We start from the raw sequence: 16,385 nt of genomic DNA on the forward strand, positions 1-16,385 counted from the left end.
AAACAAAGAGAAAAATGGAGACAAAGACAGTATCTGCATGGATGTGTGCATCCATGTGTGTGTCAGGAAGCAGGGAAGGTTTTTATACTTCTTAACAAAAAAATTCCTATACAAGCATCTGAAGAATTTAAAATTTTCAAATATTCAAAACAAAAACAATTGTTTATGAAATATTTATAAGTAGCTAGTGTAAGCATGAGTTTACACATATAAGAAGTGTGTATTTCCAATCCAACTGTATAATCCACTCTTTGAAAATTTTTGTAATATGACTGATATTTAAAGATCTTTTATTCAACATAGTGATCTGCAAAACACATCAAATTATTGAAGTTAAATGTTCCAAATAGAATTTTGTCTAAGAAACTGTACCAGCACATTTGTGTAAGAGTGCCAACAGTTACTTTATTCAAGGTTACTGACACAGATGATTTTACATAAACAAAAACAACTTCTCAAGATTAATAAATTTACAATTGGAAAATAGTACAATAATTTACACTTCAAAATATTCAAATGTGACAATTACTAAGCTTGATTTTGGAGGAGTGTTAAGCAAATTCAGGACACCTTTAAGAACTTATTTACTTTCTACGAATTTTAAATCTAACACATCTTACTGAAAATTAGGTCTACGTTTTTTAACTCAAACTATAGTAGGTATACTTTACAAAAATTCAGAAACACTTGAAACACTGGCATATGTGCCAGTTTATTGAATTTTCTGTCAACATAAGCCAGGTATTAAAGTTGACAAACTTATTTTCTTAAATATATGGCATTGAGCCCCTCTTTCTTATTCCTACTTCAGATCATTCTTCTCCCTAGAAACATTGAACAAGGAATTTCCATTTCCAGACTTATTCCAATCGAGTCTGCAAAAATCCCCTGCAGTTCTTGAGATTTGAGAGCAGCAGCTATTGAGGCACCTCATTGCATCTGAGCAGAGAGAAGAGTTACTGAACTAGGAAAAAACTCCTTAAAGAATCACACAGCTCACATTACAAAAACGTTAATAGTTCACATGGAAGTGACCACATGAGATGAATGTCAAATGATGCAGTTCCTCAGAAATAACCACATTCAGCAGAATACTGTTGTATGATACAGTAACTGATGCACTATTGTTACTTCCATAGTCACTAATGGTCTGATTTACTGATCAGTTGCGTGGAAAGGGTAGAAAAGAGAGAGGAGCAGATTCAGAAAAGATTCTAATGTCACACTCGTTGCTGGATTTTCCTTTAAAAATACTATAAAAGTCAGTTTGTCTTCCAAAGACAGAACAGTCTTAAAAGACAGGACACTAAGCAAGTTTCACACCTGAACAAGACTCAAACCAAAACAAAAATCTGCCTTAGAAAACCAGTCAGACTTAGATGTAGAGAAAATAAATCTTATTCTTTTTTTTCCTCACATTTAACAGATGTAGATTGGTACTTGAGAATTACTTCCTTCTGCTATACCAAGAAATTGTACATTTTCTTTACCAATGTTTCCTCGTTAGAGGAGCTTCCTCAGCTTCAAGGAAGGACTTTTTCCTTTCATTTTCCAACACCAATATAGTTTTCAAGCTGACCTGTCTTCCATCCAGACTGACATTTACAAGCTGTGCTAGAAGCTGTCCTCCTCCACTTTTCCAACCTTATTAGAGGCATAAGGAGCATATCACAGAGACAAGATTTCAAATGAACCACCTCCCCCAGAATGCCAAACCACTGACTGTTTAGACAATTAAAAAACTTAGTCTCAGCACTGTTAAAAAATCCATGTATCAGCATCATGTAAAGAACTTCAGCAGCCATGTGTTAACATTTGCCATACACCAGCACATCCATTCTACTATAAACATAAGCAAAAACATTTACTCTTTCACAAAAAGACTTTTAAAACCATTTTATACATAGCATGAGGAATATTTTTTAACACAGAAATATTTCAACATGTAGAAGTGAAAAAAAGAACATTATTTTAGACTGTATGTGCAAAGGTATAGATTTCGTTTTGCATCACAGAAACCATTAAAACTGAGAAAGTAACTGCAATATTTTTGAAAACAACTCATCTTTGTAAGGGAAAAAAAGTTATAATTTTTGGTTATAATGATTATAATTTTTAGACCAAACTGGTTTTGCTCCAAAACTTTCTGTGGAACTCTATTTAAGGAATGCAAATGCACAATTGACTTTTATTTTGACAGCTTAGCATTTCAAAAGGAGCAGAATGATTTCTGGGCTGAAACTGCTGCCCTGTTTAATTATCATCCTATAAATGATGTCAGGAACAGTATCAGACTAGAACTGGCACTAATATACTATAAATGGATATAGGCAATTAAAACATGAAGGATTTAATTTCAACTGAAACATATGGAGCACAGAAAATAATAATTAAATGTAATATGCAGTTAATCAGAAAGAATGTCTGCTCATTCCACTGGCCAGCTCTATGGCAAGATTAACACTGTGTTAAACAAAAAAGTCAAATCAAAAACCAGCAGAATAAACTTAAACTTTGCAAACTTTTGTCCTCTTAGAAACACCTTCATTCTGCGTATTTTGAAAACAGAATTGAAGATTTCTTCTTCTACAAAATGAAATCTGTACTCCATGACTCGTTTTCATAATACCTGAAGCATCTGAGAAGCCATAAAGAAGCAGCTTGTCAACAACTACCATCAACACAATAACTCAATGATTTTAAGTAGGACTGCCAAAACCTCAAAAAAATAAGGATTCCACAATTCTATACATTTCAATTTTTTTAGAATGCAGTAGAGAGACAAAGTGGATGTTTACAGATTCATCCAATGCACCCAGTTAGCAGCTATGCTGATCCACAGACTTCTGTATCTTTGACTATGCAAAAAAACCTTTACCCCATTTCCTTTGTGCTCCAACAAGGGGAAACCAAACAAAGTTTAGTGTGTTCTTGGTAAATCTGGTATCTGACACAAGGTCCTTACAACTGCTCCCCAGAACTGTTCCCCATCAGCAGCTTGCAGAGAACCCAGCTCAAGAACTTTTTCTCTATTCTTCATGCCTGAACTCAGCACTGGACAAAGTAGAGACATTGATAATCTTCTGCCTCAAGCACACTCTTGCCATGCCTCACTCCAATATACTATTTTTATTTTCAAGCTTTAGCAGAGGACTCCAGGGTTTGGGGTAGCACAGGAGTGACAAACCTGCAGCAGCATTTCACCTGCTTCACTGAACACTCAGAGCATGCCCTCCTGCAGCTGCACCTGGACCCTGAGCATTGTTCTGAAGCAGATGGAGATGCAAATGGGAAATACTGCTGGAAATGGAAAAAATCCCTCCCTTCCAAAGAAGTTTCTGTATCTACACCTCACTACATACAGAATAAAAAAACATTCCTTTTGCTTAAGGTCCCAACTTTTTCAGTCCCCTGATTGCATCTTCACCTCACTTCCCCCAGAGCAGGGCCAGGTGCCCTTCTTCCCAAACCTCACAAACTTAGAAGCAAGACAGGGCAGCAGAAATTGCCAGGTAACAGGGACTGAAGCTGGAAAAAGGTGTTTTCAAAGGCTTGGGGAAGATAAGAGGGCTGCCTGATGACGTGAAGATCTGAGAGAAGGGAAGACTGCTAAGATTGTCGTGAAATAGAGAAAAACAGGAGATTCTTGCTCTCACAAGCTTTTACTGGAAGACCTCTGAAAACTCTTTCCCCCCACCAGGAAAATCCTCAACCATCTTGAAACTTGGATTTGCCCTGCTGGGAAGTCTTAAATTCTCTCTTGGGCCATTTTTCTCCTCTATCAAATCACTGCCACAGCAATTCTTATAATCAGAAATGCTACATGCACTACAGATGGGTGTCTGGAGCTCTTCAGAATCTGAAGCTACCCATTATTTTCAACTCCACTACTGACTAGCAAGGAGTTAACCATAAAAGTCAACTACTTTTCTTACTGGTATACTTCTTATAGGAAATTCAGCATAAGCTATCAGCTGTGGCTGAGAGGTAAGTCTCAAAACTGAATTGTAATATTGACACTTTCACCAATTCTAGAAAGTCATTATGCTCCTTTAACATGATCTTCTATAAGGAATAGCTATTCCTTACAGAAGATCATGTTAAAGGAGCATAATGATAAGTATTACATTGAGTTTCTAATGAGACACACAGGAAAGCTCAAAATGCAAAGCAGCTTTGCACAGAAAGCAAGAGACAAAGTATTAAATGTTTTCTCTGACTCTCGCCAAAAGTCCTGCTCTGAATTGATGGATGAGGTTTCCTGAGGCTAAGATGCCAAAGCCAATTAGCCATGTCAATCCACAAGAATGCCAGCTGCCAGGATCTAACTTTATTACAGTATTACTTAAAAGTGAAGACATCAGCAATGTTAAAGTTCACATGGCTCCTAATTTTAAAACCTGCCTTTTTTAGATTTAGGGTGGGGGCAGTGACAATGACCTTAAGTTTCAACCTATTGAAATCGTCACTGAGTGCCATGATTACCCATAATTTAATTATGTAAAGCATTCTGTTAATCAAATTAGACTACATTATGGACTATTCAAAAGAAAGTAAGACTTCAGCTTATTTCCCTCCTCATATGAATTCTATGTAATGTTTATATTTAAAAGTAGCAATTTATTTCAATAGTGCCTGTTTCAGTTGCCAAGCTGCATATCCCACAGAACATGATATGTGTAAAGTATATAGCTTACCCATTTATGGCATCTAATTCTGAATTCCAGAATAAAATTTTTGGAAAGTGTCTTGAGTATTTGTCGACTAGAATAAAGCATGTCCAAGTCTTTGATTATTTGAAAACATCTGCATTTAATTTCTAAGCAGGGAGTTTGGAAATGTTGATCTTACAATACACTTCCCTGCACATTCACCACAATAAACTCAATCATTCCATGAAAGGGTAAAATTTTTCTTCTGTTTAGGTGCCTATGAAATAAATCTGAACATAAATGTCAAGCAACAAAAAGCACCCATTTCTTGGGAATAATGTCCATATTCCTCCAAACTTCTCAGAAAACTCTGTACACTTCAAGTAGTCTATATTAACTTTATTGACATCTTAATTCAAAGTTTGGCTTTTTGCTTCTACTACATTTATACTGCCTTTACCACCCCAGTATACAACTGGCAATTCTTGAACTATTCTGTACCTCAAGGATGCTGAGAGAATGTTATACTTCTCTGCTTTTGTCTCAAAGTTAAAGAACAGTTGCAAGTCTTCTGGAAGAAAAATCAAGCTTTCTTTTCTAGATTCTTATCCAAAACTGGGCATAGTTTTAATCATTTCTTGGCTGGATAGTTTTTGTTCCTGCAGACACATGCCTATACATAACTAGATATACAGCAAATAAGAACCATTACCAAATAAGTAAGAACTTAAAATTAATAAAAGTTTGTTCTCAACTCTCAATTCAACCTGTCAAAGGAAAAAGAGACCGGAATGAGTGACCAGTATATTGTAGTTATGCTAGAATAGTATATTCTATTCTATATATATCTATGACCAGTATATTGTAGTTATTCTAGATCTTTGATTCTGTAAATCCTGTTTCATTAGGCTTTATTTTCTTCCTTTGAGATGTTTCTGAAAGAGAACTTCGTAATGTAAGTGCCATCAAGTGTCCAAGAAGGCTATATTTTCTTACCACTTATAGAGCATTAAGGTTTGCCTACTGAAATTACATGAAAAAAACAAATCCTATTTCTCATTCCAGCACAATGTCTTCGAGTGTAAACTAACATTATTAGCTTTCTTTTATGAGATTTGACCTTTAAAATCTAAACGATAAAAATCCATTGATCTTGGTTCTTGTTCCTGTGTTTCATAAGCCAGATTACTGTCACTGTCACCAAGTGCATCCATGATGCCTGACTGTTCATGCTGTGACACCAGCCATATCCCAAGTGTCACTCTAAGAACACAGGGCTGACTCCACCTGGTTTTAAACTATGAGGCAGCACAAAGGTGAAGGCCATGTTTGAAGAACAAACATTGCATGAGCTCCATCTGAGCATGCCTTCCATGAAATGGGAAAGATGTGAGCTCTTTGTTTTCTACCTTATTTTTCCACTAAGATCCAGGCAGTAATGAAGCAGAAGCCACTGAAGATTCTCTCCTCCTAAACCCAGATGACAAAATAGGAGAAAAAAGCCATCCCACAACAGGAGGCAGGATTTCCCAAGGAACATCACATGACCTCACAGAAGAAGCAGCAATCAAGTCTTGACAAAATCCAATGCTACAATGTGGGCCAAAACAGTTGTAAAAATGCTGCTATTTGAAGCAAGAATCCAGGACTCTCTGTAGAGCTTCAAACTTGAAATGTGTTATATTAGAACTATAGCCCCAGGGAAAACACTACTGAGTTGATTTCAATGTCTAAATTGATACCTGACAAGACTTGGTTTCTCGTAGGCACTAAAATTAAAGGCTTAACTTGTGACAGAACTACAAAAATTACCAACTACAGCAAATGGCAAGACATCACGTGAGAGAGTTTGTCCATGCAAAAGCAGAAATTCTACCACAAGTGAGTACTTCACACTTCTTTCCAGCCAGGACTAAATTATGTCCTTTTTGCTCTTCCCTCACCCAGGCAGCAATGACTCAGTGGTGGATGCTTCCCTACGAGAATCAGGACATGCTTGAGAACATTGTCCCAAAATGGGGCTTTGCCCTCCACAAGGCTTTAAAATCCTGAGCTTCAGTTTAACAGCTTCCAAGAAGGAAAACCTTTCCCTCTGAGCTTTCCAATTTTCACAGAATCACAGAATTATTAAGGCTGCGAAAGAGCCTTAAGATTATCAGCTCTGACTGCTAACCCAGCATTGCCAAGTCCCCCAGTAAAGCATGTCCCCAAGTGCCATGTACAAGCCTCCCTCCAGGCTTGGTGACTCCACCACATTCCTGGGCAGCCTGTTCCAGTGCTTGACAACCTTTTGGTGAAGAAATTTTTCCTAGTATCCAATCCAAACCAAATATCAAAGTACTTCTGCTATTCCAACAGTAACTTATAACACCACTTACTATTCTAACAAAACAAAAGTAGCTCAGTACTTAAGGCTTTTTTGTATGAAAGAAGGAACTAAGCAATGGTTTTACCTCAACTAGCACACTATCAGCTTAAAAGGTGACAATACAAGGAATGAACAGGGAATCTGGACATCATCAGACAATAAATACCTGTTTCCTGACAGCTGCTGATGTAATCAAAGCCACTGTCACCCCAGAACAGGGGTACAGAAAACAGTTGACAAAGCAATCCTGGAAGACAAGTGTCTCAAGCATTTACTTGATGCACTTTCAGTTATGGAGATTACTTCTGAAATGTTAGAAAAAATTTTAAAAAACATTAATTTCTATCTGGGTAATATGCTAAAAGAATAGCTAAAGCCTTTCATCCTGGCAGACCTTGTACAATGTTAGTACTAAGGATTACGTAAAAGCACACAATAAAATTTTAATTATCTAGAAAGACAAGGCAGGACTGGTCAAATTCATTTTACTACAACTAAGAGGTTCAAAACATTTAAAACGTGCATTTGGAAAATTTAAATCCACCTGTCCTTTGTCATTTTGGATTCCCTCCATGTTTTGACTAAGATGAAACTTACCAATGGAGAAAAAAAGGTGGCAGCTAGTCCCGTTCATGAAATGTCAGTTCAGTAAGTTCAAACAGAAAACATTTTCCTGTGCTATGATGAATAAACAGTGTAGCCTAAGAAAATGCTTTGCTGAAACCAATAAGATGTGTTAAATAGCTGTTACTTCACAGAGTTACAAACAAAGAAGTGACAATGTTCTTTTTTTCATCTTAAAGGATATTTTTGAATTGGTACACAATGTTTTATAGCATGTAGCAGCACTGGGTGATAATTTCACTGAGTTGCAAGTTATATTAATGACAAATGATTGCACATTACTGTAAAAACTCCATAAAACAAAAACACCCTTCAACCTACATTATTCATAGTATCCTCCCTCATTTAATTGTAACTGGCACAAGGTATTTCTTCAGACATCTGTAACTCAGATACATCATCAGTTTTGTACAGAAAGTATTTGATAAGCTGGTAAGAAAAATCACTTCGGAATGCTCAGTGTTAGAGCATTTCTCACATGCAAGTACCTTCCTTTACAATACCACCAGTTTGCCTTTAGCAAAAAGTTAAAACTACAGGATCAGCAAAATCACAGATTAAAAGTGACTGTTGTTGTTTATTCTCTTGCCACAGCAAGGCTCATTCCTCTTTCTTTCATCCATTCACCTATCACCCTCTAAAGGCATGAAACAATTACAAATTTATTGCATATGGAAAGGTATATTGGAGGGCTCTTGGCCTCAAACATTTGAACCATGTCCTAAATTGTGCCATATCTCTGTCAAGCTTGGTATCTACTTGGCTCTCTGTGTGTGCAAGATAGCTAAAATTAGGCTAATAGCTTTGAGGTTTTCTAAAATATTACACAGCATGAAAATTTCATGGTATTTTGAATCACTATGACTTCCACCCTGTAAAAAAACCATACAAATATCTGGAATTAAAGCTGACTGAAGACCAATGGATACTCATTTCTCCATTAGATCCTGAGGGATTTATTTTTGAGTCGGTGTTTCAGCATTTTTGCACGCTCCTAGACCAAATAGTTCAAGCTTTAAGAGCGCAACTTACATGCAACCTTCACACTTGACTAGTTGGAATAAACAATGGTACAGCCAAAATGAACCCAGATTTAGCCATTTTATGCAATTGAAAAACAAGTCAACTGTGAAACTGCTTGGACTACTTTAAAACAGAAAAAAACTCTGCTCAGCTGTGTTACTTTCTCATATACAGAAGCAGAGCATCACCCACTGGAATGCCACCGATCAACTCATTCCATACTTGTCTAAATAGTATCTCTTCCTCTGTGTATGAGGATCTGAGCACAGTATTTCATGAACAGCAGATGCACTGATGACCCAACATCAGCACAGGAATAAATTAGATTCAGCATCCTCTGATTTCTCTATAAACTCTGTCTAGATGCGATTGCTGACAATTTCCCCCTTCCATTTCCAGGACACCAACAATATCATCTCTCTGTCTCTCTTTCTGGTCTCTTCTTAAAATTTTCTTAATATTAATTAATTAATCCAATCCTTTCGTGGCAAACTCATCATTTTTTTTATCACCTGTTCTTTGCTTTAACTAGAATAAACTCTACATTTTCTCATCTTTTTCCACTTGTTTTACCTCTAACACTCCCATACACCAACTCCCATTATGTCAGTCCAGCTCCATGTCTCTCCTGCCTCAATAAATTTTTGGGTTTTACTTGTAGACTGTGCTTCTCTACTTCCTTTCTTCATATCTTTCTCATCTTACTTTTAAGCTTTATAGCTTTCCATTCAGTAATGTTTTTAATGTTTTCTCTATGGCTGGGACATGTCCCTATGCTTCTTCCTCCCATCGCTCTCAAGAAACAGCCCTCAACAGCACCACTCTGCCTTTTGCATCCTGCTGCTTCACCTTGTGCTAAAGCTTTATATCATTTAATCCATGACCCTCAAGAGCCTCTTATTAACATTTCCAGTTCTGTAAGCAGCCCACCATACACCAGAAGTCCTAGTAGAGAATGAATAAAGACTTTGATGTAGTGATGCACAGTTTGAATTTCAAACATAGCAGGCAGCTCAGCACAAGCTAGGATAACTGCCTCCTCTCTGGTGTAGCATATCAATGACAACAGCAATTTTCCTCAAGTTATGTTTCTCAAAGAAGCTTGATATCAAGTCAGTCCTAGTTCAGATTAGTCTCTTCCTATCCTGCATTTTGAAGGCAGCCTTTGTTGTTTTATTTTCAACACTAGAAAAGCCAAACCCTAACACAAAGACACAGTTTCTTCAATGTAAAAGCAATAACTCAACTGTTGAACTGTTCACAACAAAGTATGCCCCAAGTGTCTGGAAACATAAGAGCTATAGGTCATCTTCATGGACAGTCATTAATATCATCTACTGTTCCAGATAAAAATAACTGAAAGATTACATTTCACTTTCCACCTTTTGCTGGAATCTTGGGGTTCCTTTTGATCTCAAATTATCCATGAAGGATCATCTTATATGTTCACTATCAATGCATCTCTTATGATCCTAGAAATTTTGTGACTTTAATACATGCAATCCAAAATAGAATTTGAAAGCTCCATGGCTCTGTGTGTCCACAGCACTTATTACCTCTGTTCTGGGCTATTACAGAAACTTTAGGTCTCAAACCCACATGTTAAGCAATGTTAGGACTTAGATGTACTTATTTAGTTCTAAAAACTCAAAATGACTTCCAGTGAGAAGTTAAGAAGTTGATTTTAGACTCTGCACATTAAAATTAAAGCTACAAATGCTTCAGTCCCATGCTTATTTCTAATTCCTATCTCAAAAAAAGAAAATCCAAATCCTCAAGTACATTCTTATATAGCTTCAATTTAGCAGCAAGCTAGTCTGAGAAAAAACACTTTTATTCTATTTTTCCATAGAGCATATATAGCTGAAACATCTTATTTTTAATCTGTCATGTTAACATGTAAGCAGCAAGGAAATGCAGCTAGGGAGTTCAGGTTCACATAAATCTATAATCACTGACTTATTTAAAATTAATCAGGACACTTATTCGCATGTTTCCATTCACAAGTTTCTAGTAGCTCCAAATTAAAGAAACAATAAAAATGTCACATTTAGGACTCTTGTTCTAAGACCCCACTGCCTTTCATGTTCTACTGAATTTAACTCACTGAAATGAAAAACAGCAAGCCTGCATAAAGATTTAACACACCTTTCCACTACGTAAATTCATCTCTGAGGACAAATTGTCACATGCTGCCAACTGGACAACAGGACTTAAATTTTCTGATTTAAAAGCCCTAATCTGGCTATAAAAATTCAGTGCAGCAGTCATGATAATCACTTAAAATAACCAACAGTAATTACAGTTACCTCCTGCCTACCTGGGCAAAGGCACACATGAAGAATCACAAAAAAAGCTTTAATTATTATTGCTCAGGCTGCAAAACCCAGTGTAGCAAAACATGAAACAAAACAAAGGAATACATTTAGTTCCCTTAACATCTTAACAGGTCCTGACACGAGTTTTACAGAATGCAAGAAATGCAGGCTAATTTCACAATCTATCTGCCATCACTAATGATTAAAATGTGACAGCTTTCAAAATGGGACATGCTGCAATCCAAAGCTAACGGACATAAATCTTTTAAAGGCTTAGTAACTTTATAAGTGAATCTTATAAAAGCATACAAACTTCTAGGCCAAAGATAAGCAACACAAACAGGGAAACATTTACTGTGATTACAGGGCTTGCTAACAAGGTGTCACACGATCATGAGTTTACAGAGCAAACCCTGGCAGCTCTGGCTTCACCAAAGATTTGTGACTAAAATAAGCCCTTGTGCTGAAGAGAATATCCATGCCAAATGGTATCTATAAAATGTAACTCCATAGCTTGACTTTTCCCTTACAGCTCTGTCCAATACTGCGTGGTCCTTCATCCTTAGAGCCATGAACACAATGACAGCTTCCTCAGAATCTTGATACTCAGAGGTGCTGCTATTTAAGCACACCTATTGCCCCCTTCTCTTTGAAAGTCTATTCCAAAGGAGTATGTTCAATTAAATACCACCATCCTTATAACCTCTGTTCCCTGAATGAGGAGTTTCTACACAGTGCCCTTCTGAATTCAAGGAAAACTTCCAAGGTGAAGATCTCCTTGCAGGAGTCAAACCTTGTTCCCATGCTTTATTGGGACTCTGAACAGCTAAGTAATTGAATTGCAAAAGGAGAATTTGTCACCTTTTAAAATTAGTTTAAAAAACTTCATAAAGAAAAGGAATCCTAAAGGACAGAGTATGAGTCATACAAATCAGGAAGCTATAAAAGTTACAATGGTACTTCAACAATAATAAAGTGAAAAGCAAAAATTAATTTCTTCTCTTCTGGAGTCTGTTAGTTCCCCTCATGAGTCTGTCTGCAAAGACAGAGTCTATGAATACAGAATAACCCAAGAAAAAATTTCTGCCTAAAAGAAATTGTTAAGCACCAGAGTTTGAGAGAGAACTCTATAATGGGTTTGGTAAATGCATAAAGGGACTTTCCAGGATATTTACCTGCTAAAACATGTCATGATATCAGCTCCTTCCAGAAGCTCTGCCCCCACAAAATACTCAGAATTACAAGTCATCAACAATGATTGTACAAGGACAGAAGAGAACCTATTAATTTTATCACCCTAATCTGTACTATGATACATTGCCTTTGTCTCACCCCTTTTAGTCATTAATCTTATCATCACCATCAGAGTTCAACTCATGCACAGCTCTACCGAGGCCCCAGCAAACTCTCTCAGTAGTCTGAACACAATTCTTATTTTCTTTTTTTGTAGTTTCTGTGACTATTCATGCAACTCAAACTGTACAAAAACTTGATGTAATTCCTTTGGCAAAGTAAGATCTTTCCTAAAGGAGTATGATCAAGTAACAGAAGCATTTTATATTTGGAAAAAGTTAATGCACAAAGTATCATTTAGATAAACGTTATTTATTTGGAGAGTAAAAGAAATACGGCTCAAGATTTAAATTGATACAATCACGCGGTAAAAATGTTTGCATGCACAACTGACACAAGTTGTGAAATTATTAATTGCAAAACTGAAGTATATGGTGTTGGATTTCTCATCTGCAAAATAATGATCATTTAAGCACCAGATGCCATTCTATCATGGAAGAGAAATACAAAATAACCATCTTCTTGGGGCTACAATACACAAAACTTTGAACATAGTACAATGAACACATTTCAGCCTCTGCTTTACAGCTACTTCTGAAAGACCTCTGATCACAATTTGCTCTTAAGGGAGTTTTATCTAATTATGCATAATTCTTAAAGAAAAATCCTGCAACGATTTAAAAAATGCAATGAATCCCAGCATCTATCAACTTTAAACAAGACATTTCCCATGGATCTTACATGTTTTTATTCTTCATTGAAATAAAGGACTACTTACTTGATTAGCCATGTATATTGTGAGAAGACCTCTCCTATAAACAGAAAAGATAAAATAAGTGGATGAAACAAATATTTTTTTTCAGACTGAAGAAAAACACTTTAATCATTAAGAATATTTTATTAAAAAGGAGGATTTTAAAAACAGGTTATTGATGGAGGATGAATCATTACCACCTTATAGAAAAATAAGTCAAACATAAAAATAGCATCTTGATAGCACAGTATCCAAAGCAGTTAGGAATTACAGGAACCAAGTTATATATAGCAACTGGCTGCTCCACATGAGTCCTGAAGCTGTCAGAAGGAGCAAGGAACCCTGAATTACACACAGCACTTATCACAACTTAAGCCTACACATGAGCCAATAGCATAAGCATGCAAACAATGACCTAAGCCTAAGTTAAATTTTGAATTTGCAGCAAAATGTTTGTGTGTTAACTTCTGTTTTGTAATTGGTGCTTTGCAACTCCAGGCACCTTAGCCCTTCTGCCTACAATATCAGGAAATGCTTTCTACAGAGACTGATGCACAAATCCTGGCTCAAGCCAGTTGAAAGTCACAGTGCCAACAGTCCCCTGGAACAGTGACCACCATCTTCTCTTCTAACTTTATCTACTTTTTTTTCCACTCCTATTTTTTCTTCTGTCTGTGTCAGCCTACAGCTCACACTGTTCTTTAGGAAAAGTATAAACTTGGACTCAAGATCACATTTTTGTTGATTCTATTGCAGCACAAGATGAAAACTGAACTTGACTACATAGATGTGAGCAACTCCAGCAACCGACTGCACTGCAGGGTGCAGATTAAATTAAAATTATTTCCAATACATCAGTCACAAGCCACCATCACCCTTGAGAAAGTGGAAGACATTACCATTGGAGGTATGCTTTGCCTTGAATTATTCCTCCTCTTCTGCAACGTTTTCATTAGAAACTGTGGGCAAAGGCTGGAACACACAGTTTCAGTATTCCTACTGGACTGGTGTTCTTATCTTCTCAAGTTTCCCACCAGCCTTGTAGTATTTGGGATTTTTCTCATTGACCCCACTGGTCTTACACAAAAAACCTGAACATTCTTGTGAAGGCACCACATGTTCAACTATTAAAGTTTCTCAATATGGAATTTAGTTTTATAACCTGACTCCATATTTGTCTTCATGCCATTTAGGATTTTTTTATAATATTGCTACTACAGAAGGTAATATATAACTGAAGGTTTAACCCAGACTTGTATGTTCCATTGTCATGACATTTTAAATTTCTAAGCATTCATAGAGTAATTATGAGAGCTGTGTGTTAACAGAACATATCCTGCAATCACTTCAGTTGAAGAAGTGAACAAAACAAAAGCACAGATAGCAGGAAATAAATCTGTATTGCACACTTCCCAAGCTTGATTCATCCAAAAAGTTTACTCAGTATTTACTAACCCCCATGTTTACATGTCCGTAACTTTGTCAAACTCCACATCCAGATCAAGGTTTTTCACAGCAGCCATCTAGGCTACAGGGAAGCTACATTCCACTTTAAAGTTTTACTGCTTCCACATCACACTGAAGTTGTGGAAAGCAATAACACAGCACACTGACTTCCACAAGTTGCTCTCTACTCACAGAGAAGATGAAAATTTGGACTTAAGTTCAAAACTTTAACTAGCAAAATCAGTTTGTTTCACAGTAGTTTTTTTTTAAAAAAAAGCAGCATTACAAATCTGCTCTCTGTATACCTTCTCTACCCGGTACCAAGCTGTGCCAGATACTAGAAACAAGATTCTAGCATGAAAGCCTAAGGAAAAAAAGCCTGAATATAAAGATTTGGTGGGGATGAGGCATACAAGAAAAAAAAGAAGACAAAAGGTAGGGAATAGGGTCAATGAGTATTTAAGCAAAATAGCCCCTATAACTTGCAATAAAACATCAAAATACTGTATGACATTTCTGAACAGGAAGGGGTAAAAATTCACCTAACGCAATAGATAAATTCAACTCTCAGGCTGGTCTGCAAACATTCACCTAGTCTTTCAGTTCACTAGCTCAAGTGATAAAACAATATTGGTGCCCCAACCCTCCTGAGTAGCAAACTACCAGATAATACACAGCTCTGTGTAATGTGAAATTTATTTTAATTTGTTCTCAAGAAAAAATACTGGATATTTCATGGTTCCTAGATGTTCTTTTTACCCCTGTAATAGCATTAAAAAATTTATGACAAACATCCAAACATTCAGCCATTTGGAAACACAGAGATAAACCTACCCATAAGAGCTAACCTGGTAACTCAATCCACTTAGAGTATTCTGAAAAATGTCAGAAGATCAAAAACATCCTGCAGTAACACATCTGTGAGAAGACTCAACCAGCCTCTGAGTGACAGATGCAGCTTTCAGAGTACATTCTGTATATTCACAGCTGTAGATTCTACAGTGGGCATGAAGCAGGATGATCACTGTGATGTGCACATAACTTACTTAGTGGATTCTCCCCTGCAATGTCTCTGTCATGCAGGCAGGGCTTTTTAGCCTCCCACTGACATGCATTTAGTCTTTTTTAAAACACTAACGAACTAAGAACTAAATGAGTTTTAGTTTCTGTTGTAGTCCCTTTGGGGGTAAAATGCAACTCACCAACCACAAAGACAAAGAAAGGAAAAGGTGCTAGAGAAGAGGAAGGAAAGAACTCAGAAGCTGCAGTGCAGCTGCAGCAAGGCCAATGTGAGAAGTAGGTGGCTGGGAGGAGACGAAATGCACAGACAATAAATTTGTGCAAGGAAGTAACTTCCAGAACTGAAAACACAGCAAGTTGTTGGATGACATCATCTCCAATTGCCTGCAACAAGCCCGGCGGTGAGGCCCAGGCCAACTCCAAGCAGAAAGAGTTTTCTTTCTCCAAACTAATTCTGTGACTGTTTTAAAAATAAATAGCCCCATGTTTCCATGGAAAAGGGAAAAAAAGGGGAGGGGGAGAGGGCATTCTTCCTGGCCCTGTGCAAATGTGATCCAACAAGTCTAACCCAAACCTGAACTCTGCTGTTAAAAAGCAGTTGGAAGTTCAGAAAATGTTGCACTATTTTGTAGCAATGACAGCTGACAGAAAACAGGACAGAAAGATGGAGGTAGGCCAAGTAAAAGGGTCACTGGTACAACCCAAAGACTGTATTAAAACTGCAGCTGGTAAATAGGGGGAGAATATAATTGGGAAATGGTATTAGGAGAGCAGGAAATTATTAAACAATAAAAATAATTAGTCAGCCATGTATAACCATATGCTTTGGGGAGGTTTAAAGATCCAAATAAACAGCTTACATTTCACTGCTAAAGTCCATGAACCAG

General features: G+C 36.9%; 1 protein-coding gene across 1 annotated transcript in view; it reads right to left on the bottom strand.

Annotated features, from left to right (window-relative positions):
* The window catches only part of TMEM135 (transmembrane protein 135), a 156,625-nt gene that overhangs the window by 108,297 nt on the left and 31,943 nt on the right, over positions 1 to 16,385 (bottom strand). The window contains exon 4 of the mRNA XM_036388077.2: positions 13,057 to 13,090. Coding sequence (XP_036243970.1) covers positions 13,057 to 13,090 — 34 coding nt within the window. The remainder of the gene's footprint in view (positions 1 to 13,056; positions 13,091 to 16,385) is intronic.

The sequence above is a fragment of the Molothrus ater genome, chromosome 2, assembly GCF_012460135.2.
Source record: "Molothrus ater isolate BHLD 08-10-18 breed brown headed cowbird chromosome 2, BPBGC_Mater_1.1, whole genome shotgun sequence".
NCBI lineage: Eukaryota > Metazoa > Chordata > Aves > Passeriformes > Icteridae > Molothrus > Molothrus ater.